A 24,594-nucleotide genomic window follows, 5' to 3' on the forward strand; every position below is an offset into this window, starting at 1 on the left:
TTTTCCCTTTGGTTTTACATGGACACTGTTATTGGAACTGACTCCATGGCAATGGATTTAGTTTGATTGGGAAATCTCCATGATCCAACAAAATGGAAATGGTTTCTGTGATTATTTTACATATTAATACAGAAAATAAATGAAACTCATATTTTCGTTCTGGTAGCTAAGTATCTCTTCAGATCCCATCTTATTTTTTGTGATTTACTGAAATGCGTTACAAACTTTCCTAGTACAATGATGTTCATCTTTAAGAAGAAAACGGTAATGTTCTAGTAGAGAACCACAGTACATTCATAGTAATTTTTTGAAACATGAATACTCATTTTTATTTTCACTAACAAAAATTATAACCATAGTACGCAAACTATTGTGTCTTCATTATAAAATCTTTAAGACTGAAAAGAAGAGGAAATGCTTCTTTTTGCCAATACTACCCTCTAGTGGAATAATGGGCAACAGAAAAAGGTACGCTTGAGGAGAGTGGTGCTCATCCTCAATTTGCTGCATAATAGAACATTTGGACAAAAGCAGATTTAGGTGCATATTTCTTCAGATGTCCCTGGAGTATAAATATAATGCACTATTGATTATATTTATTGACATTGCATTTCAATAAATTTTATTATCTGAAATAATGCATTGTGGAAAAACTATGCACAACTGGCTGCACATTTTAACTGCAATTAAAGATTGTAAACCCAAAGGATGAATGTGAGGCCATAAGAAATAATACTGATACAGCAACTGAAATGATTTACTCTTTATCCTGTCAACAGCAAAAAAAAAAAAAAAGATGGGATGGGGTTATCCCAATCTGTTAATGGTCTTCGATTATTTATAGCCTTAGCCTGTTGACTAATCAGTTTGTGAAGCTCTATTATAAAACTAAGCACTGTGCATTCAGTTCAAAGGTGGATTTAGCAAATACTTTCCCAGAAAAAAAAAAAGTCCATTTTACTCAGCACTGTTAATTGCTGTATTGATATAATTGGAAAAGCAAGTATCATTTTTTTTTCTGAAAAATCATGTTTTCCAAACCGTGCCTGCTAACATTGTTTTTAATTTTTCCCTGCAAAGAGAACAAAAAAAAAAAAAAATCATGCAAGCATCTTGAACTATGAGACATTAGAAATTTATGTATGGAAAAATATTATAATGTTGGACTCCTTTTCTACCTTTCAGAAGTTACAAATTAGGGGAGCAAGGGGATTTCCACCACTTTAGTTACAAGATTCACTCATTAATTGGCACTCTTAAAAAGAGTAGGAGAAAGTCTGCAAACAAATGTTTTATACATGCCCTCTGCCTAGAATCTTAAGATTAATACCCTACACTGCCCTCATTATAGAGAAGCAGTGCTTCCTAGTACTGTTCATTTACTTGTTCAAACTAACGTTCATAATTTATAAAGGAAATCTTTTTCATTCAAGAGAATGTGAATAATGTATGTCAAATGAGAGGAAAAAAATATTTTATTGTTCTTTTTCACTTATAGTTCAAGACTTCTTATTTCTTATTAGGGTCTTTAGTTTTATTCATATTCACAACTCAGAAGTGAACTCTATTGTGAACATAAAAGCAAGCTCATTTGAGTGTAATAGATAATTACCCTGACCTCTATGAAAAAGAGTTTACAATCAGTTAATTAGTGTATTTCCAATTTACACTGTACAAAGAAATTGTATCAGAGCAAATAGCAAAGACTATGTAGAAGAACTCTTCGTTGTGTTTTTAATAGCAAGTAAGAAAAAGGTGACCTGGAGAGCAGAAACAGATAATTAAGAAATTTAGTTTAGGGGCCAAATATGTTTGACCTAAAGTATCCAAAACACTGCAGGCTGTAATTATTAGAAAATAGAATATTTTTAAAATCTAAGCCAGCTCTGTTTATAAAAATTATTTATTGAGAAAAAAAGCTTCATATTCAATCCTTCATAAAAGATAAAATGTTTCAGAAAATATATATATTACTACTCTTAGGGGACGTGGTTTATCATTTTGTTTCTGCCACATAAGAAGACTAATTTAGCCAAAGTCACTAACTTATTGCAGATTAGTGTCTTTGACTGATACATGACAGTTGAGTGCCATGAAAGAAAGAAAATCTTCTTGAGTCAGCGCAATATCCCAGTGCCTAGCACTGAGTCGTGTGATAGCCGTTTGATAAATATTCGTTTGATCAGTAATGTACACAAGTTAACAAGGCACTAGTGAACCAAATTGTGAAAATAAAATAAAATGATGCATCTAAAAATTGCTTTAAAAAACCTTTAAGTAAATTAACATTGTTTTCTATTTAAAAGGAGCTCTGTTGGCATGATGCCTAAAGCATTTGACTGCTAACCAGAAAGTTGGAGGTTCAAATCCACCAGCCACTCCTTGAAAGGAAGACTGGGCAATCTACATTGGTAAAGATTTACCTCCTTGGAAACCCAAAGGGGGTCACTGTGAGTCAGTATCAACTCAATGGCAGTGAGTTTGGTTTGGTTTGGTTTCTAAAAAAAAAAAGAAAAAGAAAAAAAAAAAAAAAAACAACCTTCCATTGAGTCAATTCCGACTCATAGTGACCATATAGAAAAGAGTAGAACTGCCCAATAGGGTTTCCATGTTTACGGAAGTAGACTACTACAGCTCTTTTTGGTGGAGCAGCTATTAGGTTTGAACTGCTGATCTTTCAGTTAGCACACTAGCACTGAACTACCACACTACCAGGGTTCCTTTTTTTCTGTCCTTAAGAATATCTAATCCTGTGTGTCATTATTATATTGCGTTGCAATAAAAACATCTCTTTTTTTTTTATCATTTTGCATTTTTAAAAAAGTGTCGAGATATTTCAATTTACATTTGAAATGTTCCAAGAATGTCATTATGCTAAGTACATAAAATAATTTGCAGTTTTCAACAGAAACAAATGGTAGCTTAAAAAAATTAAGAATAAAAACAAACCACCAGCACCAGCACCACCAACAACAAAAAAAAAAACACATCATTGTTTATAGCTGTCTAATAAATAGAGTGGCACTTTTTGAGAAATTTTTCTTGTTTTCAAGTTCTAAAACTTTAAATCTTGCTATTAGAAGTATTTTAGAGAAAGTTTCTGTCATAAGCATCATTTTAGCCTCTAGAAAGTATATTTTCTTGGTTGACAGATTGCTTACTAGAACAGAATGGCCTTCAATTGCTATCACACACATTAATGTTGTATATTGTTGTTGTTGTTATGTGCCGTCAAGTCGGACCTGACTCATAGCGACCCCTCCTTGGGTTTCTGAGGCAGTATCACTACGGAAGTAGACTGCCCCATCTTCCTTCCGAGGAGTGGCTGGTGGGTTTGAACCGCCAGCCTTCTGGTTAGCAGTCAAGTGCCTTGGGCACTACGCTACCGGAGCTCCTTTAATGTTGCATAGGAACTCACAACTTCCTCTGCGGTGCCAGTCTGAAGTGAGAGTAATGGTATTAAGAGGATGGAAGGTTGACGATAGCTAATGGATTGTGACATATGAAGAGAAAGAGTGGATCTAGCAACTCTACCTCTAACCTGGTTTTAACTGAAGAACTAAACTCATGATTTTGTTTTATAGGATATGAACGATTATCCTCCTGTGTTTAGTAAACGGATCTACAAAGGCATGGTGGCACCAGATGCAGTCAAGGGTACACCTATCACTACCGTTTATGCTGAAGATGCAGACCCTCCGGTAAGCAGAAGACATTGATTAATAGTCTGAACTGCAGTGAATCTTCAGCACTCATAAAATGACCTAATTTCCAAGACAACAAAGGTGGCTTGTGTGACTTTCACTCTATTCATTCTCGCACATTTCATACCCTCTTGCTTATTTTATTCACAGATATAGGACACATTTCAAATGACGATTAATGAACTTAGACAATCAAGGACATGCTTTGGATTTAATTGAAATCAAAATTTAGTATTTATCAATACATCTGACACTAATGATCACCTTCAGTTGGAATCAACTTGATTGCAACTAATCAAAACAAATGATAAATATATGTGGAATTATCTGTGTACATTTGCAATCACTATGATTTAGATACTTTAAAAATAGTGTAAGCTAAGTTTTCTCTAGTTTGGTTATGTTAGATATTTTCAATTTTATCAATATATGCCTATTTTGTTAGCAAACTGTACACAGCATATTACTTATATTAAATTTCCTTACTTTGATAAACTAAAATCTTAAATATTGTTTTATAATATGTTTAACAGATTTTTTGTCATACAGAATTTTGTCTCTTTGATACACCCCAAATTACCTTTTAAGACAGATAGTTTTTAGTAAAAAGTGCTATGAATGTTCCTTTATGATCTTATCATAATGTATTAAAAATAGTGTTGAGAAGTAGTAGTATCTATATAAAATTACTTTCTATAAGTACTCTGTGTGGTTTATAAATATTAATTCCTTATTCTCATAAGAGTTGAGTGGTAGAGGTTTAAATTTATACTTTCAGTGAGCTCACATTGTGAATCAGTGGCTGATAGATTCTAGGGAATTACAAATAGAAGTAAGAAAATGGAAGACTTTAGAAAAATAAGGAAATAGAAAATATTCATGAATCTTATAAGTGATTTAAAGGTTCTGTTTCTATTGCTAAAATAAATAGTATTACTGCAATGGTATTTATTTAATAAAAGTGGGATGAGCATAATAACTTTCTTCAGTTTCAATTGTGAAAAGCTGTATTAAGTCTATTGAGTCTATAAGGTCTTAAAAAGTAATAATGTTAACATGAAAGCAAAGACTCTTAACTCAGAAACTCCTTTTCTTTGGCATCTTAAAGTGTCTTGGAGACTGACTTATTACATCTTGGAAAATATGATAGGCAAAATTTCAGTCTTGAACACACCAATTGATAAGGTTAATGTGAAACTAGTGAGTTGTCTGTTATTTTAACTGTTGCAGGTACAAAATACTTTGATATGGAATATGCATTAATTTCTACTCAACACATGGGCTTTGTGCACCTACTCCATGGTGGCTATTGTGTAACAAGTTTTTCTCTCAAGAAACACAATCATATTATAGGAAAGGCAGAACTGCAAATAAAAATTAGAGTGCACTGTACAAAATGGGCATAAACAAGCACAATTTTACCATTCACATTTCTGAGACACTTTCATTAGCACAAAATTTAAGATATGTTTAACAGCATTAATGACCAGAGATTGAATAAGTGGCATTGCAATTCACCCATATGGGTCAGACCTTAAAGCCTTAGTATGGACGGCAAATCTTAACTTTACGTTTGATACTTGCAACCTTGTACCTCGCTTCACATTCAGATCACATCCACTAGTATGAGAGAAATTGTCTTGGTTTGTTGTCTGTTCTATATAGAAGTCAAATTGCTTATATAGAACATTTATCTAGAGACAAATCCCTGTTTTCACACTCTAAAGCTCTTCTACAGAAATTTAGCAGGCTTAAATGCCATATTTCCTTAGAAAAAGTTTTTAGTTTTGCATTCCCAGTAGTAGTTTTGACATTTAATATCTGATGTTGGCTTTTCAGTAGATGAAAGGTGGACATCACTCATTCATTTTGGAATATTTAGCATGCTTACTTTATTTACATCTGAGAAAGGTTTAGCTATCTGCTTTTTAAAAATTACAGCTAGGAAAACCTTATGGAGCAGTTCTATGCTGTAATGTTGTCAGGTGTAGTCACTATAAGTCAGAATCAACTCAATAGCACCTAACAAAAACAACAGTTTCTTTTACTGAGTACGCAATTGGTTGGACTCTGTTTTGATCCGTGAAACAATGACAATCTTCTGGTATAACTATTATTCAGCACTGAGCTTTCAAATCATTGATGATTATTGGATCCCTTAAGTTAGTGGCATAGTGGCTAAGGCACTTAACTACTAACCAGAAGGCTAACAGTTCAAACTCACCAGCCACTCCTTGAAAGGAAGGTTGGACAGTCTACTTCCATAGAGATACTGTCTAGAAACCCAAGGAGGGTTTGCTGAGTCGAATCTACTCGATGGCAGTGAGTTTTTTTTTTTTGTTTTGTTTTGTTAAGTTAGTATAGTCATAATTTGACGGTACTCACATCATTCCAAAATAAAAAGTCATTTCCATGAAATTTTTCAGAAAAAAAAAATATATATGTTTAAAACAATTTTATGACTGAATTTTATTCCTATGGCCATTTATGTTGATGTCATAAAGACAAAATGAATATTTTTAACATGTTTTGTCATGTGTTTTCTGCTCTTTAGTTATAATTTTTTATTAATTAAGAAAAAATAGTTTCACACATGAGGAAATGTTCAGAATCATTGGCAATTAGAGAGATGCAAATCAAAATAATGAGATATCATCTCACCCCAGCAATAATAGCAAGTTCAACAAGACAGAAAATAACAAATTCTGGCAAGATTGCAGAGAGATTGGAACTCTCAGACACTGCTGGTGGGACTGTAAAATGGTGCAATCATTGTTGGAAATAGTATGGCATTTCCTCAAAAAAACTGAAAACAGAAATATCATTTTATCCAGCAATTCCATTATTAGGAATATATTCTAAAGAGATGAGAGATGGGACAGGAACAGACATATGCACCCCCATGTTCATCACAGCATAATTCACTATAACAAAGAGATGGAAACAACCTAAATGCCCACAAATAGATGAATGGATAACCAAATTATGATACATTCAAACAATGAAATACTTTGCTACATTAAAGGATAATTAAGAATGTGTGAATTATCTCACAATGTGGATGAATCCAGAGGACACTATGCTGAGTGAAATAAGTCAATCACAGAAGGACAAATATTGTATGAATTAATTTCTGTAAATTAGGTTAATTACTATAATTACTATAATGAAAGGTGCAAAGACTTAGAGTTAGAAAACCAAAAAGGAAGAACATGCTTAGCATTTCTCAAGCTGAAAGAACTGAGGAAAGAATTTAAGTCTCGAGTTGCAATATTGGAAGATTCTATAGGCAAAATATCGAAAGAGGCGGGAAACATCAAAAGAAGATGGAAGGAATACACAGTCACTGTACCAACCTAGTCGATCTTCATCAGGTGGTGGCATATCATCAAGAACCAATGGTATTGAAGGAAGAAGTCGAAGCTGCACTGAAGGAATCAGTGAAAAACAAGGCTTCAAGAACTGAAGGACTACCCATCGAGACATTTCAACAAATGGATGCCCCTCTGGAGGAATCACTTGGCTATGCCAAAAGATTTGGAAGACAGCTATGTGGCCAACTGACTGGAAGAGATCCACATTTTTACCCATTCCAGAAAAAGGTGATCTCACAGAATGTGGAAATTATCAAACACTATCATTAATAACACATGCAACTAAATCTTACTGAAAATAATTCAAAAACGATTACAGCAGTATTTTGACAGAGAGGATCCAGAAATGCAAGCTAGATTCCAGAGAGGATGTGGAACGAGAGACATCACTGCTCATGTCATGTCAATCTTGGCTGAAAGCAAAAAAATACCAGAAAGATGTTTGTTGTTGTTAGGTGCCATTGAGTCATCTCCAACTCATAGTGACCAATGAAACAGTGCCCAGTCCTGTGCCAGCTCCGTGATCCTTGCTATACTTAAGCCTTTCACCGCAGCCACTGTATCAGTCCATCTCATTGAGGACCTTCCTCTCTTTCATCAACCCTCCACCTTACCAAGCATGGCATCCTTATCCAGAGAATGGTCCCTTCTGACAACATGACCAAAGTAGGTGAGAAAAAGTCTGGCCATTCTTGCTTCCAAGGGAGAATTCTGGCTGCATTTCCCCCAGAACAGATTAGATCTCTCAGAAGTCCATGGTACTTTCAGCATCCTTTGCCAGAACCACAACTCAAAAGCATCAGTTCTTCAGTCTTGCTTATTTGTTGTCCAGCTCTTACATGCATATGAGGTGATTGAAAATATCATGGCGTGTGTTAGGTGCACCTTAGTCCTCAAGGAGACATCTTTGCTCTTCAGCACTTGAAAGAGGTCCTTTGCAGCAGATTTGTCCAGTTCTATAAGCCGTCTGATGTCCTGACTTCTGCTTCCATTGGTGTTAATTGTAGAATAAAGCAATGTGAAGTCTTTGACAACTTCAATCTTTTCTCCATTCATCCTGATGCTGCTTATAGGTACAGTTTTGAGGAATTTTGTTTTCTTTATATTGAGGTGTAATCATACTGTAGACTGTAGTCTTTAATTTTCACCAGTAAGTGCTCTAAGTCATCATCACTTTAAGCAAGCAAAGTTGTGCTGTCTGCATATTGCAAGTTGTTAATAAGCCTTCCTCCAATCTTGATGCCACATTCTTCTTCATATAGTCCAGCTTCTCGAATTATTTGATCAGCATACAGATTGAATAAGTATGGTGAAAGGATACAACCTTGACACAATCCCTTCTTTATTTTAAACCATGCAGTGTTTGTTCTAACGACAGCCTCCAGGTCTATGTACAGGTTGCTCATGAGTACAATTAAGTGTTCTGGAATTCCCATTGTCCTCAATGTTACCCATAATTTGTTATGATCCACACAATCAAATGTTTTTGCATAGTCAGCAAAACACAAGTAAACATCTTTCTGGTATTACCTACTTTGAGCCAAGATCCATCTGACATCAGCAATGATATCCCTTCTTCCACATCATCTTCTGAATCCTGCTTGAATTTCTGGAAGTTCTCTGTCAATATACTGCTGCAGCCATTTTTGAACTATCTTCAGTTAGATTTTACTTGCATGTGATATTAATGATAGTGTTCGATAATTTCCACATTCTGTGGGATCATGTTTCTTTGGAATGGGTAAAAATATGGATCTCTTCCAGTCAGTTGGCCATGTAGCTGTCTTCCAAATCTCTTGGCATAGCCAAGTGAGTGCCTCCAGCGAGGCATCCATTTGTTGAAACATCACAATGGGTATTCCATCAATTACTGAAGTGTTGTTATTCACCACTTCATTCAGTGCAGCTTCAACATCTTCCTTCAGTACAACTGGTTCTTGATCATATGCCACCTTCTGAAATGGATGAAGATCAACCAAGTCTTTTTGGTACAATGACTGTGTATTAATTCCATCTTCTTTTGATGTTTCCTGCATCATTCAATATTTTGGGCATAGAATCTTTCTATATTGCAACTCAAGGCTTAAATTTTTTCTAACTTCTTTCAGCTTGGTTTTCTAACTCTAGGTCTTTGCACATTTCATTATAGTAATTGACTTTGTCTACTCAAGCTGCTCTTGATATCTTCTGTTCAGCTCTTTTATCTTGTCATTTCTTCCATTTGCTTTAGCTCCTCTTCACTCAAGGGCAAGTTTTAGAGTCTCTACTGATAATCATTTTGGTCTTTTCTTCCTTTCTTGTCTTTTTAATGACCTCTTCATTTCTTCAGGAATGATGTTCTTGATGTCATCCTATAATTCTGGTTTTCAGTCACTGGTTTCAATGCATCAAATCTATTCTTTAAATGGTCTCTAAATTCAGGAGGGATATATCCAAGGTCATATTTTGGCTCTCATGGACTTGTTTTAATTGTCTTCAACTTCAAGTTGAACTTGCATATGAGCAGTTGATGGTCTGATCCACAATCAGATCCTGGCCTGGTTTTGGCTGAAGATATTGAGCTTTTCCATCGCCTCTTGCCACAGATGTAGTGAATTTGATTCCTGTGTACTTCATCTGGTGAAATCCTCATGTATAGTCACCATTTGTGTTGTTAAAAAAATATATTTGCAATGAGTAAGTCATTGCTCTTGCAAAATTCTATGGTGCAATCTCCAGCATTATTCTGTCATCAAGGCCAAATTTTACAACTACTGGTGATTCTTCTTTGTTTCCAACTTTTGCCTTTCAGTCACCAGTGATAATGAACACATCTTGATTGCATGTTTGGTCAATTTCAGACTGCATAAATTGCTAAAAATATTCAATTTCCTCATCTTTGGCTTTGGTGGTTAGTGCGTAAATTTGAATAATAGCAGTATTAACTAGTTTTACTGGTAGGTGTATGGATATTATCCTATCACTGAGAGCATTGTACTGCAAAAGGATATTGAGACATCCTTTGTGATAATCAATGCCACACCATTCCTTTTCAAACTGACATTCCTGGCATAGTAGATCGTCTGATTCAACCATATGACGATGACTGCAACTGGTCCCTTTCCACTCACTAATGCCTAGGGTATCAATCTTTATGCATTCCATTTCATTTTTGACAACTTCTAATTTTCCTAGATTCATACTTTGTACATTCCATGTTCTTATTGTTAATGGATATTTGCAGCTATTTTTCCTCAATTTGAGTTGTGTCCTGTCAGCAAATGGAGGTCCCAAAAGCTTTACTTTATCATATCAATAAGGTTGGTTCTACTCTGAGGAGGCAACTCTTTCCCATTCATACTTTTAGTGCCTTCTGACCTGAGAGACTTGTCTTCTTATACTCTATCAGACAATGTTTCTGGGCTATTCATAAAGTTGTCTAATAATATATCAGACTTTGTTTCTCTGCTACTCATAAGCTTTTCCCTGGCCAATTCTTTGACAAGTGGATGGCCTCTTCCTTCTTCCTAGTGTGTTTCAGCCTGTAAGCTGTGTTGAAACCTGTGCACCAGGTGCAATCTTGCTGGCCTTTGAAACATTGGTACCACAGCCTCAAGCCTCATAGCAACATGCAAACCACCACTATATGACATCACTCTTAGGTGGTTGAAACCTCTCTGCCCTCCCCTTACCTAGATCCCGTGGCTCTTCCTCCCTTCTTGGCTCTTGAAATGGGGCCTGTATCCCTCCCTTTACCTGGATCCCATGGGTCTGCCTCATCTCCAGCTTTTCCCCTACTTCCTGCCTCTTGGGATGGGGCCTGTACTCATGAGTCACCTGTACGTAGATCATGAGGCTGTTGTTTGAACAAAACAAGGGGATACTGCATTGTTCTAAATCAAGAAGGGAGTGCATCAAGGTTGTATCCTTTTATCTTACTTATTCAACTTGTATGCTGAGCAAATGATCTGAGAAGCTGGATTAAATGAAGAAGAACATGGCATCAGGATTGGAGGAAGTCTCATTAACAATCTGCCATATGCAGATGACACAGTTTTGCTTGCTGAGAGTGAGGATAACTTGAAGCACTTACTGATGAAGATTAAATACCACATTGTTCAGTATGAATTACACCTATATATACAGAAAACAAAAATCCTCACAACTGGTCCAGTAAACAGCTTCATGATAAATAGAGAAAACACTAATGGAAGCAGCAATCAACACACCAGATGACATATTGCATTGGGAAAATCTGCTCCCTAAGACCTCTTTCAGGTGCTGAAGAGCTAAGATGTCTCCTTGAAGACTAAGGTGTGCCTAACCCAAGCACAACTTAGTCTTTTCAATCACCTCATATGTATGTGAGAGCTGGACACTGAATAAGGAAGATCGAAGAAGACTTGATGCTTTTGAGTTGTGGTGTTGGAGAAGAATGCTAAGAGTACTATGGTCTACTAAAAGGAGTAACAAATCTGTCCAGGAAGAAGTGCAACCGGAATGCTCCTTGGAAATGACAATGGCCAGACTTTGTCTCACCTACTTTGGTCATGTTGTCAGAAGGAACCATTCACTGGAGTGGATATCATGCTTGGTAAAGTGGAGGGTCAATGAAGAAGGGGAAGGCCCTCAACAAGATGGATTGACACAGTGGCTGCAACAATGGTGTCGGGTATAGCAAGGATCATGAGGCTGGCACAGGACTCAGGAGTGTTGCATTCTGCTGCGTATAGGGTCACTATGAGTTGGAGAAGACTCACTGGCACCTAACAACAACATTACTATAAAAAGTCAAGGAAGGATTTGCTTAAGGAAGGGAACTAACTTTGTAGATTACCAGGGATGGGAAGGAAGGAGAGGGAAATCTTTGGACTTGTTTGGGCCACATGTTGATTTGGGTAAGGAGAGGGACAGTATGGAAAGAGTCTGTAACCAGCATAACATCGAGGAAAGGAAGGACACTGAAACATGCACATAAGATATATATAAGAGACTAGTATCACAATACTGCATTGCTACTAACATCAAACACTAGACTACTGATAAATGCATAGAGAACTGAGAAAATTAGATGGGAGTTGACAAGCAGGATTGTATCCTAGACCAATGATAGAATTAGCTGAAGATAATCTTGCATAGATACTGTTTTTCGTTGTTGTTGTTGTTGTTGTTATGTGCCATCAAGTCGGACCGACTCATGGCGACCCCTCCTTTGGTTTCCGAGGCAGTATCACTATGGAAGTAGATTGCCCCATCTTCCTTCTGAGGAGTGGCTGGTGGGTTTGAACCGCCACTGGTTAGCAGTCAAATGTCTTAGCCACTACACTACCAGAGCTTCTTGCATAGATACTAGTGATACAAAATAACTACAGTCGTTACAGAAGCAACAAAAGACATAGTTGGAGTAATCCCTCAGAGACAACCAAACACCTTGGGAGAGAGAACCGCTGGGCCTGCCAACCCATGACCATAGTATTGGGGGACACCAAACTCAGTTGGCACAACATAGTACAAAAAAACCTCGTTCCACAGCCTGCTTTGGTGAGTAGTGACTGCAATCTTAAAAGCTTTTGAGGGTCCGTCTAAGATCCAGCTAATGGTCTCCTCTCGTTTGAAGTGAGGAAAATCAAGGACATTTGGAAACAATTAGTCCAAGGATATGACGGACCTTGAGACCAGAGGAACTAGATGGTGTCCAGCTACCAATGCCAACCACTAGAGAAGGGATCAAAACTGGAAATCCTGGATTGAGTGGGAGGAAAAAATGTGGAAAAAACTAAAAAATACAATAACACCAAGAATTACTGGTCAGACGGAATCTGGTGGGACCCCCAAGACTATGGCCTTGGAATACCCTTTGAGACTGGGATAGGACTCATTCCCAATGATTGGTTCTCAGCCCAACAGTAGAAAGACTTACCTGTAGAACACCCAACCCAGGGCAATGCACCCACCTACTCTACAGAGATACATCCATTGGAGCAATCAGCCATGGGGCAGCAGAGGGGCAGCATCCTCATGGAGGGAAAGCTGGACAGACAGGAGTGCATACTTAAGAAGGGCGCAAGGAGGGGAGGTCACAGGGAATGGAGGGGAGAAGAGTGGGTTATGGTTGGGGATGGTAATCAGGAAATGAAATCAAATATACACGAACTGTTGAATGTAAAACAAATTTTGCTCTGTAAATTTGCACCGAAAGCACAATTTAAAAAATAATAATAAAGTAGGTGAGGAAAAAAAAGAAAGAAAAAGTAGTTTCAAATTCAAATCCTTCAGAGCTTCTGTGTCAATTTCACTATTTGGGGCTGCTGTCAGTATCTATCTTATTTAGAGGTCTCTTTTCCAGAGCAGATTGTAAGATTCTTGAGGGCAGGAATCAAAACACTCCAGTTTGTATTTCTACTGGTAACACTGCCTGTACTTAGAAGTCTGTTAGGAAACATTTGTTAAATAATTGAAAAAATAAATAAATTAATAATTATTTCAATATAATTTAGGATTGAAAAACTTGTCAAAGTCTCAGAAATTTAGTTATGTGAGAATCTGGGCAAGTTTCTTTATCACTTGAAGCCTCAATTTGCTGATATGAGGACTGTAAGAATTAAATGAGGCAATGCATATATAATATTACAGATGACTTCTGCTCTCCCATTGGTACTTAGTTTTTGCGAGGTATTATTACTATTCATCAATAGTTATTTTCATTTCTGTGAAGTTGGCCACATCTTTTTCAAGTCATCATGCTTCTTTGGAAGGAAGTAAGAAGCACCTATTTTAAACTGGAAAATAGCAACAACAAAACCCTTTGATGTATCAGATGGAGACTGGGTAAGGTCTGAAAGCCAGAGAGAGCATCAAGGCTGAATATAAATGAAGAATTATAAAATGCATGTTGTGCAAAACTATAGTACTCTAGAGAGAGAAAAAAAAAAGTGTTCTAGGGAATATTTTTTTCCTACTGAATTAAAGTTGTTAGGACTTTTATTTTCTGCCTTGCTTTTGTGACAGCATTGACATTATGTAGTTCACAGGAGACATGAGTAGTGAATGACTGATCATTTTGGATATTAAAAATTGCTAACCTTTTATTTCTGCTCACCAGAGACTTCTCATTCCAAAATTCCACAAAACAAAGCTGCAAATGTAATTTCCATTTGCATTTTTCTTATTATTTTTGAAACTGCAGACCAAATCCCTCGATGCAGGAGTTTTCTTTGCAATCAGAGTAAATAAATGCCCAACAGACTAATGTGCTTGGTGAGCACAGACATATAGAACAATGGGGATAAATCAAAGGAATTCATGTTTTGCTCATTTTCAAGAGAGTTAAGTACTAAGAACCCAGGAAGGCTTAACATGTCATAATTTTGCACTGATCTTTTTATTTAACACATTTTAAGAATTTAAAATATTCTTGTTTACAATAAAGCAGTAAATGGAACATGTTTACTATTAGCAATTTTCACTAGCTTTCTTTTTTACGTATGTATAAGCAATATATTTATAGTATATATTTATATATATTATCAAAAAACAGTAATCTGTTGGGGAGCTTTGGTATGAATTGACAGTTACATATATTGTGTATTATATCAAACCTCCAATAAAAATAGTGAACTATCTACATCTTACATTGTACTTGGTAAATAGGAGAGGCCCTAAGTCATAACTGGAACACATTAATGCAAAAAAGAAATGAATGAATCATGTTAGTCAGGTTTTTTTGTTTCTCAGGGTTTTTTTTTTTGATGTTGTTGTTCTTTTTTTTTTTTTGCACTTGAGTTTGGGGAATAAGCGACTTGATCATATTTTAATTAAGAAATTTGTATTTAGGATTTATGTAAATGTTGTCCCTGGAGTTATGGAAATGTGGGTGCTCTTTAGGCCATTTGACTGCTAATCAGAAGGTTGGCAGTTCAAACCCACCAGCTGCTCCTCGGAAGGAAGGCTGGGCAATCTACTTCTGTATTGATACTGCCTCGGAAACCCAAGGAGGGGTCACTATGAGTCGGATCTGACTGGACGGCAGTGAGGTTTTTTTTTTTGTTGTTGTTGTTATTCAGGCCTATGGATACTTTTATAATATTAAAAACAGACAAGGAAAGACTTCTTTTGCCTGTAGTTATGTTTCACAATTAAAAAGATACACTGAAATATTTTTTAAATTTCTTCCAGTGATGATTCTGATTAAGTCCCTTGGGTTATCATTCTATTGCAGGTATATGTCTTTTAGCTAAGATTCTCTCCTACAACATAAAGGCCTTCAGAACACTTAGTTATTTAGGGAAAACAGCACTTTCATAACAATTTTGTTATTTAAGTATAGTTGTATTGATAACAGTGAGTAACTATCAGCTTTAAATTAGCACAGGTATATATTTTCATTTAGCTAATAAAATATTGGTTCTAAAACAAAGTAGTATGAAACCATACTGAAGCAAAGCAAGAAAATATTTTAAACCTTATAGCTTACTGAAACTTATTCTCAAAGTAAAGAATTAAATATTTTTTTTAAATTCAAAAGAATAAAGCTTAATTTTAAGAAAGTGGAGCAGGTTAAGGGATAATGTGTTTCCCATATATGAAAAAATTTGAAAAATATTTCATAATTGTTTGGCTAAGATCTGAAATAAAGGTATTATTTATTAATATCACTCATGTTTAAAAGAATATTCAAGCAATATAATAAAATTATGGGTGAACATTTAATATATAGATTTGGTTAATATATTTGGGAAGACTTTCTCAAAATCACTTTTCAGGAAGGGTAAAAATCAAAACTCTTTACATCTGTTTTGAAAAGGACAAGTGTTTTATAAACAAAATACCTTCCCTCACTAAGTAACATACCCAGCCAACTGGATTTTGTTAAGCTTTTGAAACTCAATAAAGGCAATTGGCTCAATTTAATGAGTAATAAAAATGTATTGTAGTTACATAAAATACTGCACATTTTAAAGATTGAAGCTGCTATTATTAAATTATTATTCTCCCTGAATCTGTGAAATTGGTGCTCTTTTAAGAAAGAAAAGGGACACAAAAAACTCCCAGTCTAATTTTGTAGTCTTATGCAGCCTTGAGTCTTATGAGACATTTCTAATAAATTAAGTTGCAATTTGAGGATATCTGAAGCATTTCTGTATTAGAAATAATGTCTTATAAATTTATGTTTTCTGTGCTGTGAACTATTTCCTATGACAAACTAAACAATTAACACAAATGCTTTGTCTAAAATGTTCAGACTAGAATGTTAAGCAGTTAAATATGTAGGCATGTAAGTTGTCTCAAGTTCTTGGCTATTAAAAATTTCAAAATTGTATAATATAGAGAATTTTCAATAATTTGCAAAGAGTAGTAAAAATAATTTCTCCATTTCTGCCTCAAAAGAAAAAGTTCAAAGCAACTCAAAGTAATAAAAGTTCACAAAAGAAGGATTATCAATTTTGTGATAACATATCATGAATATGCCTGCAAGGCCTAAACTTGCAATGCAGCCTGCCCATTAAACAGCACTGGAAAAAAAAAAGGTTATTATTAGTCTTACCCATGATTCTTCAGTAGAGTGCAATCTCTATAAACATAGTTCCTTGTTCAAATGTTTCCTGTTTAAGATTAAATCAATATGATCTTGGGCAAGTTATTTTGCTATTCTATGCCTAATTCTCCTTCTCTGAAAGATAGGATTGATAATAGCACTTAATATATTGATCTCTTAATAAGATTAATGCATACTGCAAAATAAGCATTTAAAAAATTGTTAGCTACCATTTGTTTATTCAATAACACCAATCTTCTTTACCCATTAAAATATATGTTGCTGTTAGGTACCATCGAGTCAGTTCCAACTCAGCGATCCTACGTGCAGAATGAAACACTGCCTTGTCCCGGGTCATCCTCACAATTATTGCTATGGTTGAGTCAATTGTTGTACCCACTGTATTAATCCATCTCCTTGAAGGCCTTCCCATTCTTGCTGACCTTCTACTTTACCAAGCATGGTATCCTTCTCCAGAGACAGGTCCCTTCTGATAATATGACCAAAGTAAGAGAGACAAAGTTGTGCCATTGTTACTTCTAAGAAGCATCCAGCAGTACTTCTTTTAAGATGAATTTCTTCATCCTTCTGGGACTCCATGGTATATTCAGTATTCTTTGCCAACCTCATAATTTTAAGGCATCAGTTCTTCTTCTGTCTTCCTTGTTCATTGTCCAGCTTTCACATGCGTATGAGGCAATCAAAAATACCATGGCTTGGGTCAGGTGCACCTTAGTGGCATATTCATTCTTTAATACTTTAAAAAGGTCTTATGTAGCACGTTTGCCCTGTGCAATACATCATTTATATCTTGACTGATTTGTATCTTGACTGATATTTCCATGGACATTGATTGTGCATCCAAGTGAAATGAAATCCTTGACAGCACCAATGTTTACTCTATTTATCATGATGTTGTTTATTGGTCCATTTGAGAGGATTTTTATTTTCTTTATGTTGAGGGGTAATCCATACTGAAGGTTGTAGTCTTCTTTATACATCCCAGCTTCCTGGATTATTTTCTCAGCACATAGATTGAACAATTATGGCGAAAGGATGTAATCCTGATGCAAACTTTTCTTGATTTTTAACCATGTGGTATCACCTTTTTCTGTTCAAATGACTGCCTCTTGGTCTATGTACAGATTCCTCATGAGTGCAGTGAAATATTCTGGAATTGCTTTTTTTTTTTTTTTTTTTTGCAATTTAGCCATAGTTTATTATACTGCACACAGTCCAGTGCCTTTGTATGGTCAGTATAACACAGGAAAGAAGCTATTGGGTATTCTCTGCTTTCAGTCAAGATCCATCTGATGTCAGCAATGATATCCCTCATTCCAGGTCCTCTTCTGAATCCAACTTGAATTTATGAAAGTTCACGGTCAATGTACTGCTGCAGCTGTTTTTAAATTGTTTTCAGCAAAATTTTTCTTGTGTGTGATATTAATGATATTATTCAATAATTTTCACATTCTGTTGGGTCACCTCTCTTTGGAATGGGCACAAATATGAATGGATCTCTTCCAGTCAGTTGGCTAGCTAGCTGTTCTTCCAAATTTCTTGGCATGAATGAGTGAGTGCTTAGAACATTACATTCATTTGTTGGAACATCTCAATTGGTATTCTGTCAATTCCTGAAGCTTGTTGTTCACCAATGCCTTCAGTACAGCTTGGACTTGAGTATATGGTACCTTCTGAAATGGTTGCACATAAACCAAATCTTTTCAGTGCAGTGACTTTGTGTTCCTTCTGTCTTCTTTTGATACTTTTTTGGGGCATTCAATATTTTCACTGCCAGTTTGTAGTACTGTGGGGGACTATGTGTTACTGTGATCCTGGAAGCTATGCCAGCTGTATTTCAAATACAAGTAGGGCCACTCTTGGTTGATGGATTACAGCAGAGTTTCCAGACTAAATAGACTAGGAAGAAGGACATGATGGCCTATTTCTGGGGGAAAAAAAATGGCTACTGAGAACATTATGAATAGCAGTGAAACATTAAAATATATAATTAAGAATAACTATTGTGGAAACCTTATAGATATTAAAGACTTCTTTTCAGGTTTGGATATTAATTTGTATAATATTCTCTGATGAAAGATCTTGAAATCTCTCAGTGGTGATTGACTTAAAAATCAAGGCCCAAATATTGTGCTTATTTTCATCCTAATTTTTTGCAGAAAGTATATTTATAATGGGACAAGTAATTGGCAGAGTGAATTATTTTCTTTCCTACATTGAGATTTTTGTAATTTGTATTGGCCTATCAGAATTCCTACAGTCTACCTGATGAATTACGGTAAAGTGTTTCTGCAGGTGGCTCTAATGCTCATCTCAATTGTTCAAGGGCACTTTTGTTAATCTATAGAGGGTAACATGGTATAAAATCAAGAAAGATATGCATCAGGTTTGTATCTTTTTACCATACTCATTCAATCTATATGTTGAGCAAATAATCTAAGAATGTGGTCTATCTGAAGAAGACTGTGGCATTCAAATTGGAGGAAGACTCATTAAGAATTCTAAATACGTAGATGACACAGTCTTGCTTGCTGAAAGTAAAGAAGACTTGAAGAACTTACTGATAAAGATCCAAGACTATAAACTTCAGTATGAATTAGCCCTCAACATAAGGAAAACAAAAATCCTCTCAACTGGACCAATAAGCAACATCATGATAAATGGAGAAAAGATTGATATTGACAAGGATTTCATTTAACTTGAATACAGAATCAATTCCCACACAAGCAGCAGTCAAGAAATTAAACGATGTATTACATACAGTGAACATATCTGTTGCAAAAAAACCTCTTTAAAATATTAAAAAAGCACAGATGTCATTTTAAAGACAAAAGTGCACCTGACTAAGACCATGGTATTTTCAATTATATGCATGTGAAACCTTGACAGTGAATAAGGAAGACTGAAGAAGAATTGATGCATTAGAATTATGGTATTGGCTAAGAATATTGAATATACTATGGACTGCCAGAAGAATGAACATATCTGTCTTGGAAGAAGTACAACAAGAATCCTCCTTAGAATTGAGGACAGCAAGACTTCATTTCATGTACTTTGGGCATATTGTCAGGAGGACCAGTCCCTGGAGAAGGACATCATGCTTGGTAAAGTATAGGATTGGCAAAAAAGAGGAAGAACCTCAATGAGATGGATTGACACACTAGATGCAACAATGAACTCAATCATAGCAACAATTAGGAGGATGGCACAGGATCAGGAAATATTTTGTTCTGTTTTGCATAGCATTGCTATGAATTGAAACTGACTAGGTGTCACCTAACAACAGCAACAGAAAATGAAAAAAAAAAAAAAAAAAAAAAAAAAAAAAAAAAAAAAAAGATGAACACCATTTAATTTTTTCAACCCATACCCAGTGTTTCCCAAAAATGTCATTATGTCACCAAAGGATGCCAAGTAATGAGAACCATCTTCTCAAAATGGTAAAACTTCCATAAAAATAGTCATTCTGTTACAGTCAACTAATACCAATTGTAACAGAATAAAAGAAACAATCATCTTAATCTATATTTTACTACTTGGTTGCTTTGAGTGCAATGTTGTTGTTGTTGTTGTTAGGTGCCGTCAAGTCATCTCCAACTCATAGTGAACCTATGCACAGCAGAATGAAACTGCCCAGCCCTGTGCCAGCCCCATGATCCTTGCTATACCTGAGCCCATCGTTGTAGCCACTGTATCAATCCATCTCGTTGAAGGCCTTCCTCTTTTTCATTGACCCTCCACTTTACCAAACATGGTATCCTTCTCCAGGCAATGGTCGCTACTGACAAAGTAACCAAAGTAGGTGAGACACAGTCTGGCCATTCTTGCCTTCCAAGGAGCATTCTGGCTGCACTTCCTCCAGCACAGATTTGTTTGTTCTTTTAGCAGTCCACGGTACTTTCAGCATTCTTCACCAGCACCACAACTCAAAAGCATCAACTCTTCTTTGGTCTTCCGTATTCATTGTCCAGCTCTCACATGCATATGAAGTGATTGAAAATACCATGGCTTGTGTCAGGCACACCTTAGTCCTCAAGGAGATAGAAACCTTTGCTCTTCAGCACTTAAAAGAGGTCTTTTGCAGCTGATTATTCCAATGTTATATGTCATCTGGTATCTTGACTGCTGCTTCCATTGGTGTTGATTGTAGAAGCAAGTAATATGAAGTCCTTGACAACTTTAATCTTCTGCCATTTATCAGGATGTGGCTTATTGGTTCAGTTGTGAGGAGTATTGTTTTCTTTATATTAAGGTGCAATCCATGCTGCAGAGTGTAGCCTTAAATTTCCTCAGTAAGTGCTTCAAGTCATCCTCACTTTCAGCAAGCAAAGTTGTGTCATCAGCGTATTGCAGTTATGCAATAGGTGACACTATTCAGGACCAGGAGTATTCATGATTGTATTTTTATCTTTAGATAAAATCACAATTCTGTTTCATTTTCCATTGATACCTTACAGATCTATTTTTCATCACTTACCACCACATACTTGCTTTTGTTGTTAGGCTATATCGATTTTGGTTGTTGCTTAGCAATGCAGCGGAAACTCTGGTTTAAAAGATCAGTGACTCCTAAATATGCCTGCTGACCCTGGGGCATATGGGGAAAATGAACACAGTTCAGTGAGTTTTTTCCTTCACATCAAAACTGTTAGGGAAATAATCAAGAACTGTTTTCACGATGTATGTCAGTCTGTGAAAAATTGAGATGATGTAGCCCCAGACTGAGTCTCTCTGGTCTCAAATACTTAATTAGAAAGAAAGCAAGCCATGAAACAGTTGGGGCTTGATCTTTAAAATGACAATGGATTATAATTAGATTTGGAAGTGTAAATGGCTACAAAAGGGAAGATTTTACAAGCAGACTTTATACATGATTAACTTCCAGAAAATGCTTATCTAAGGGTTTTAAGAATCTGTGTATTTTCTTTCCTTTTTGTGGTTTATAGATTCCTTTCAAGACCAATTATATTGTTAACATTGCTTGAGACCAATAGTAGAGTGAAATGTTCAAGTGTAAGTGTTGCACTTCTAAATTCGAAAGTACAGCGCTTACCGGGGTAAAGGGGCATTTTTCTTTGTTAGAAATTGAAATATTCATAAATTTGTGTTCCTTTATAAAACTGTCACCTAGTGATATGTTAGTGATTTACACAATTCTTTTGGTGAGAATAAACTTCATGGGATCAGAGTCCTAATACACCTACTAAGCAAGACGGGTTTCCAAGGAAAATTTAGTTTAATATAATAGGTTCTGCCCTAGGGCTTGGGAGCTCTGGTGACATAGTGCTTAAGGTAATTGATTGCTAACCAGAAGGCTGGCGGTTAAAACCCACCAGCCACTCCTCAGAAGGAAAGGTTGGGCAATCTACTTCTGTAGTGATACCGCCTCAGAAACCAAAGGAGGGGTTGCTATGAGTCGAAGGCACAACAATAACAAGCCCTAGGGCTTACCTATAAGCCTCCCTCATGGGTCACAGTTTTGTTGACCAGAAACTCATGAATAACCTTCATGTTAATTTGGCCTCCGCTCTCCTGAACCACCTTGCTTACCCTTTTATTTTCCATGTGTCTGACTTACTTTGGAGTGTGATTTGTATATATATAGATATATGTACACACACATACACACACACATACTCACTGCCGTCGAGTTGTCTCTAACTCACAGAGAGCCCTCCTTGGGTTTCTGAGGTGGAATCTCTATGGAAGTAGATTGCCCAAAGGTCATTTATTATTTCTTTGTTTTTGACCCTATCAGTTTTTTTTTTTTTTTTCAATTCCATTTATTTGAACTGTTACTTATGAACATTCTGTTAAAAAAAAAATCCTTAATTATGTTTAGTGAACACATTTGCAACAGTTATTTATATTTATTTCTATATTTAAGCCTATATATGATTTACACCATTGCTTTCATTCTTATGCACTCATTTAAAAAAAATTATCATGGTAAAATATGTATAACATAAAATCTGGCACTTTAACCATTTTTAAGTATGAAATTAAATCCCTGGCCTTAATTTAATTCACAGTTTTGTACAGCCTCATAACTATATATTTCTAAAAATTTTTTGTGCCCCCAAAATGGAAACTCTGTATCCAATACTGTCCATTGCCCTGCTTCCCCTATTCGTTGGTAACCTCTACACTGGGTTTTGTCTTTGTGGATTGGCCTTTTCTAGCTATTGCATGTAAGTGAAATCGTACATCTCTGGTTTATTTCACTTGTAATGCTTTTAAAATCTGTCCAGGTTGTAGCATAAATTGTTGTTGTTGTTATGTGCCATCGAGTTGGACCTGACTCATAGCAACCCCTCCTTGGGTTTCCAAGGCAGTATCACTATGGAAGTAGATTGCTCCATCTTCTTTCCAAGGAGTGGCATATATTAGAACTTTATTAATTTTTACTACTGAATAATATTTCATGCACACACACATCAAATTTTATTTATCCATTTATCTTTTGATGGACACAGGTTGATTCCACCTTTTGGTTATTGCACATTATACTTCTATGAACATTGGTGTATAAGAATCTGTTTGATTCCCTGCTTTCAATTGCTTTGTTAAGCCATTCATTTTTAAGTTCTTCACTTTGTTACATCTCATAATTGATTTTGGAGAAGGGAATGGGAGTGTATACTTGGTGAATTTTTATATAATCAAAACATTCTTTTACTTATATGTGAAAAATAAAACTTTACAGACTATTACAGTATTCAGTCAAGATGTTTACTCTTTAAAGCTATACACAGTTTTTTGGTATTTTTTTTTCTTTTGGTATTTAAAATGTAGGAGTATGAAACCAGTTTTATTTTTCTTTCCTTTTATTCATTTTAGATTTTTATTTTATTTTATTTTTTTAAAATATTCTTCTTGCTCTGTTGGCAAAATAAATTCTTTAAATTATTTTGCTACAATATATTTATATTTATTATCATTAATTGTTTCTGGTATATATTGACACCTTTCAATCTGCAACTGAATGTAGTTCTTGTGGTCACAAAGGTTTTAAGCGTAGCTTCAAGAGTAGGGCCTCTGCCTCTCTATAATGAGTCAGGCTGGGCTCCATCTTAAAGCTCCTACTGACTACTTTGTGGCCTGGGCAATTCAGGTAGTCACACTGTCTCTCAATTCTCTTATTTGTAAAATGAGGTCAAAAATAGTACTTACCTCATAGAGTTGGAATGAGAATTAAATGATGCCATTTACATGGAACTGTTCATACCTGCCACATAGTAAATACTCAATAATTATTACTTATTATTGTTTTTATAATCATTATAACTATAGCTGGAGCTGGTCTGTCTTTGTACATGGCGTGTACCATGATAAAACAGAGCCTTTTACCACATCCTCTTTCCAATTCCAATTCTATCTTTATTACTATTACAAGGAATCACAAAGCATTCAGGCAAATTCTAGTGTGTCAGAAAAATCATCTTCTATTTTGGGATGGTTTAACACACTGGAGAAAATCCTATACAACTGTAATCATTACTTAGTGTGAATTATCCTATGAATGTCTAACATAGCAGCAATCGGAAGCAATGAAGATGATAAAAACATGTTGTTGTTGTTGTTGTTGTTATATGCTGTTGAGTCAGCCTTGACTCATAGTGACCCCTCCTTGGGTTTCCAAGGCAGTATCACTACGGAAGTAGATTGCCTAACTTTCCTTCCAAGGAGTGGCTGGTGGGTTTGAACCACCAGCCTCTGGTTAGCAGTCAAGTGCCTTAGGCACTATGCTACCAGAGCTCCTTTAGAAAGAGATGTCCCGGCCCTCTGGCAGGCTTGAACCAATGGCATTGTGTGTGCCAGGTGACGACTGCCTTAGGCCCGAGGCCAACCATAATGACAAGAATTGAATGTGAGAACAAAGCACACAATGAAAAGATTGGAAAAAAAAAATTGGGAATCTCTTGCTACTTCCGTAGTGATACAGCCTCAGAAACCCAAGGAGGGGTCACTATGTGTTGGG

General features: G+C 35.8%; 1 protein-coding gene across 1 annotated transcript in view; it reads left to right on the forward strand.

The window, feature by feature from the left end:
- Window positions 1-24,594, forward strand: part of PCDH15 (protocadherin related 15) — a 1,158,626-nt gene that overhangs the window by 840,069 nt on the left and 293,963 nt on the right. The window contains exon 22 of the mRNA XM_007944018.2: window positions 3,585-3,701. Coding sequence (XP_007942209.1) covers window positions 3,585-3,701 — 117 coding nt within the window. The remainder of the gene's footprint in view (window positions 1-3,584; window positions 3,702-24,594) is intronic.

Source organism: Orycteropus afer, unplaced genomic scaffold (genome assembly GCF_000298275.1).
Source record: "Orycteropus afer afer isolate SDZICR_OR568_19922 unplaced genomic scaffold, OryAfe1.0 scaffold00118, whole genome shotgun sequence".
Lineage (NCBI taxonomy): Eukaryota > Metazoa > Chordata > Mammalia > Tubulidentata > Orycteropodidae > Orycteropus > Orycteropus afer.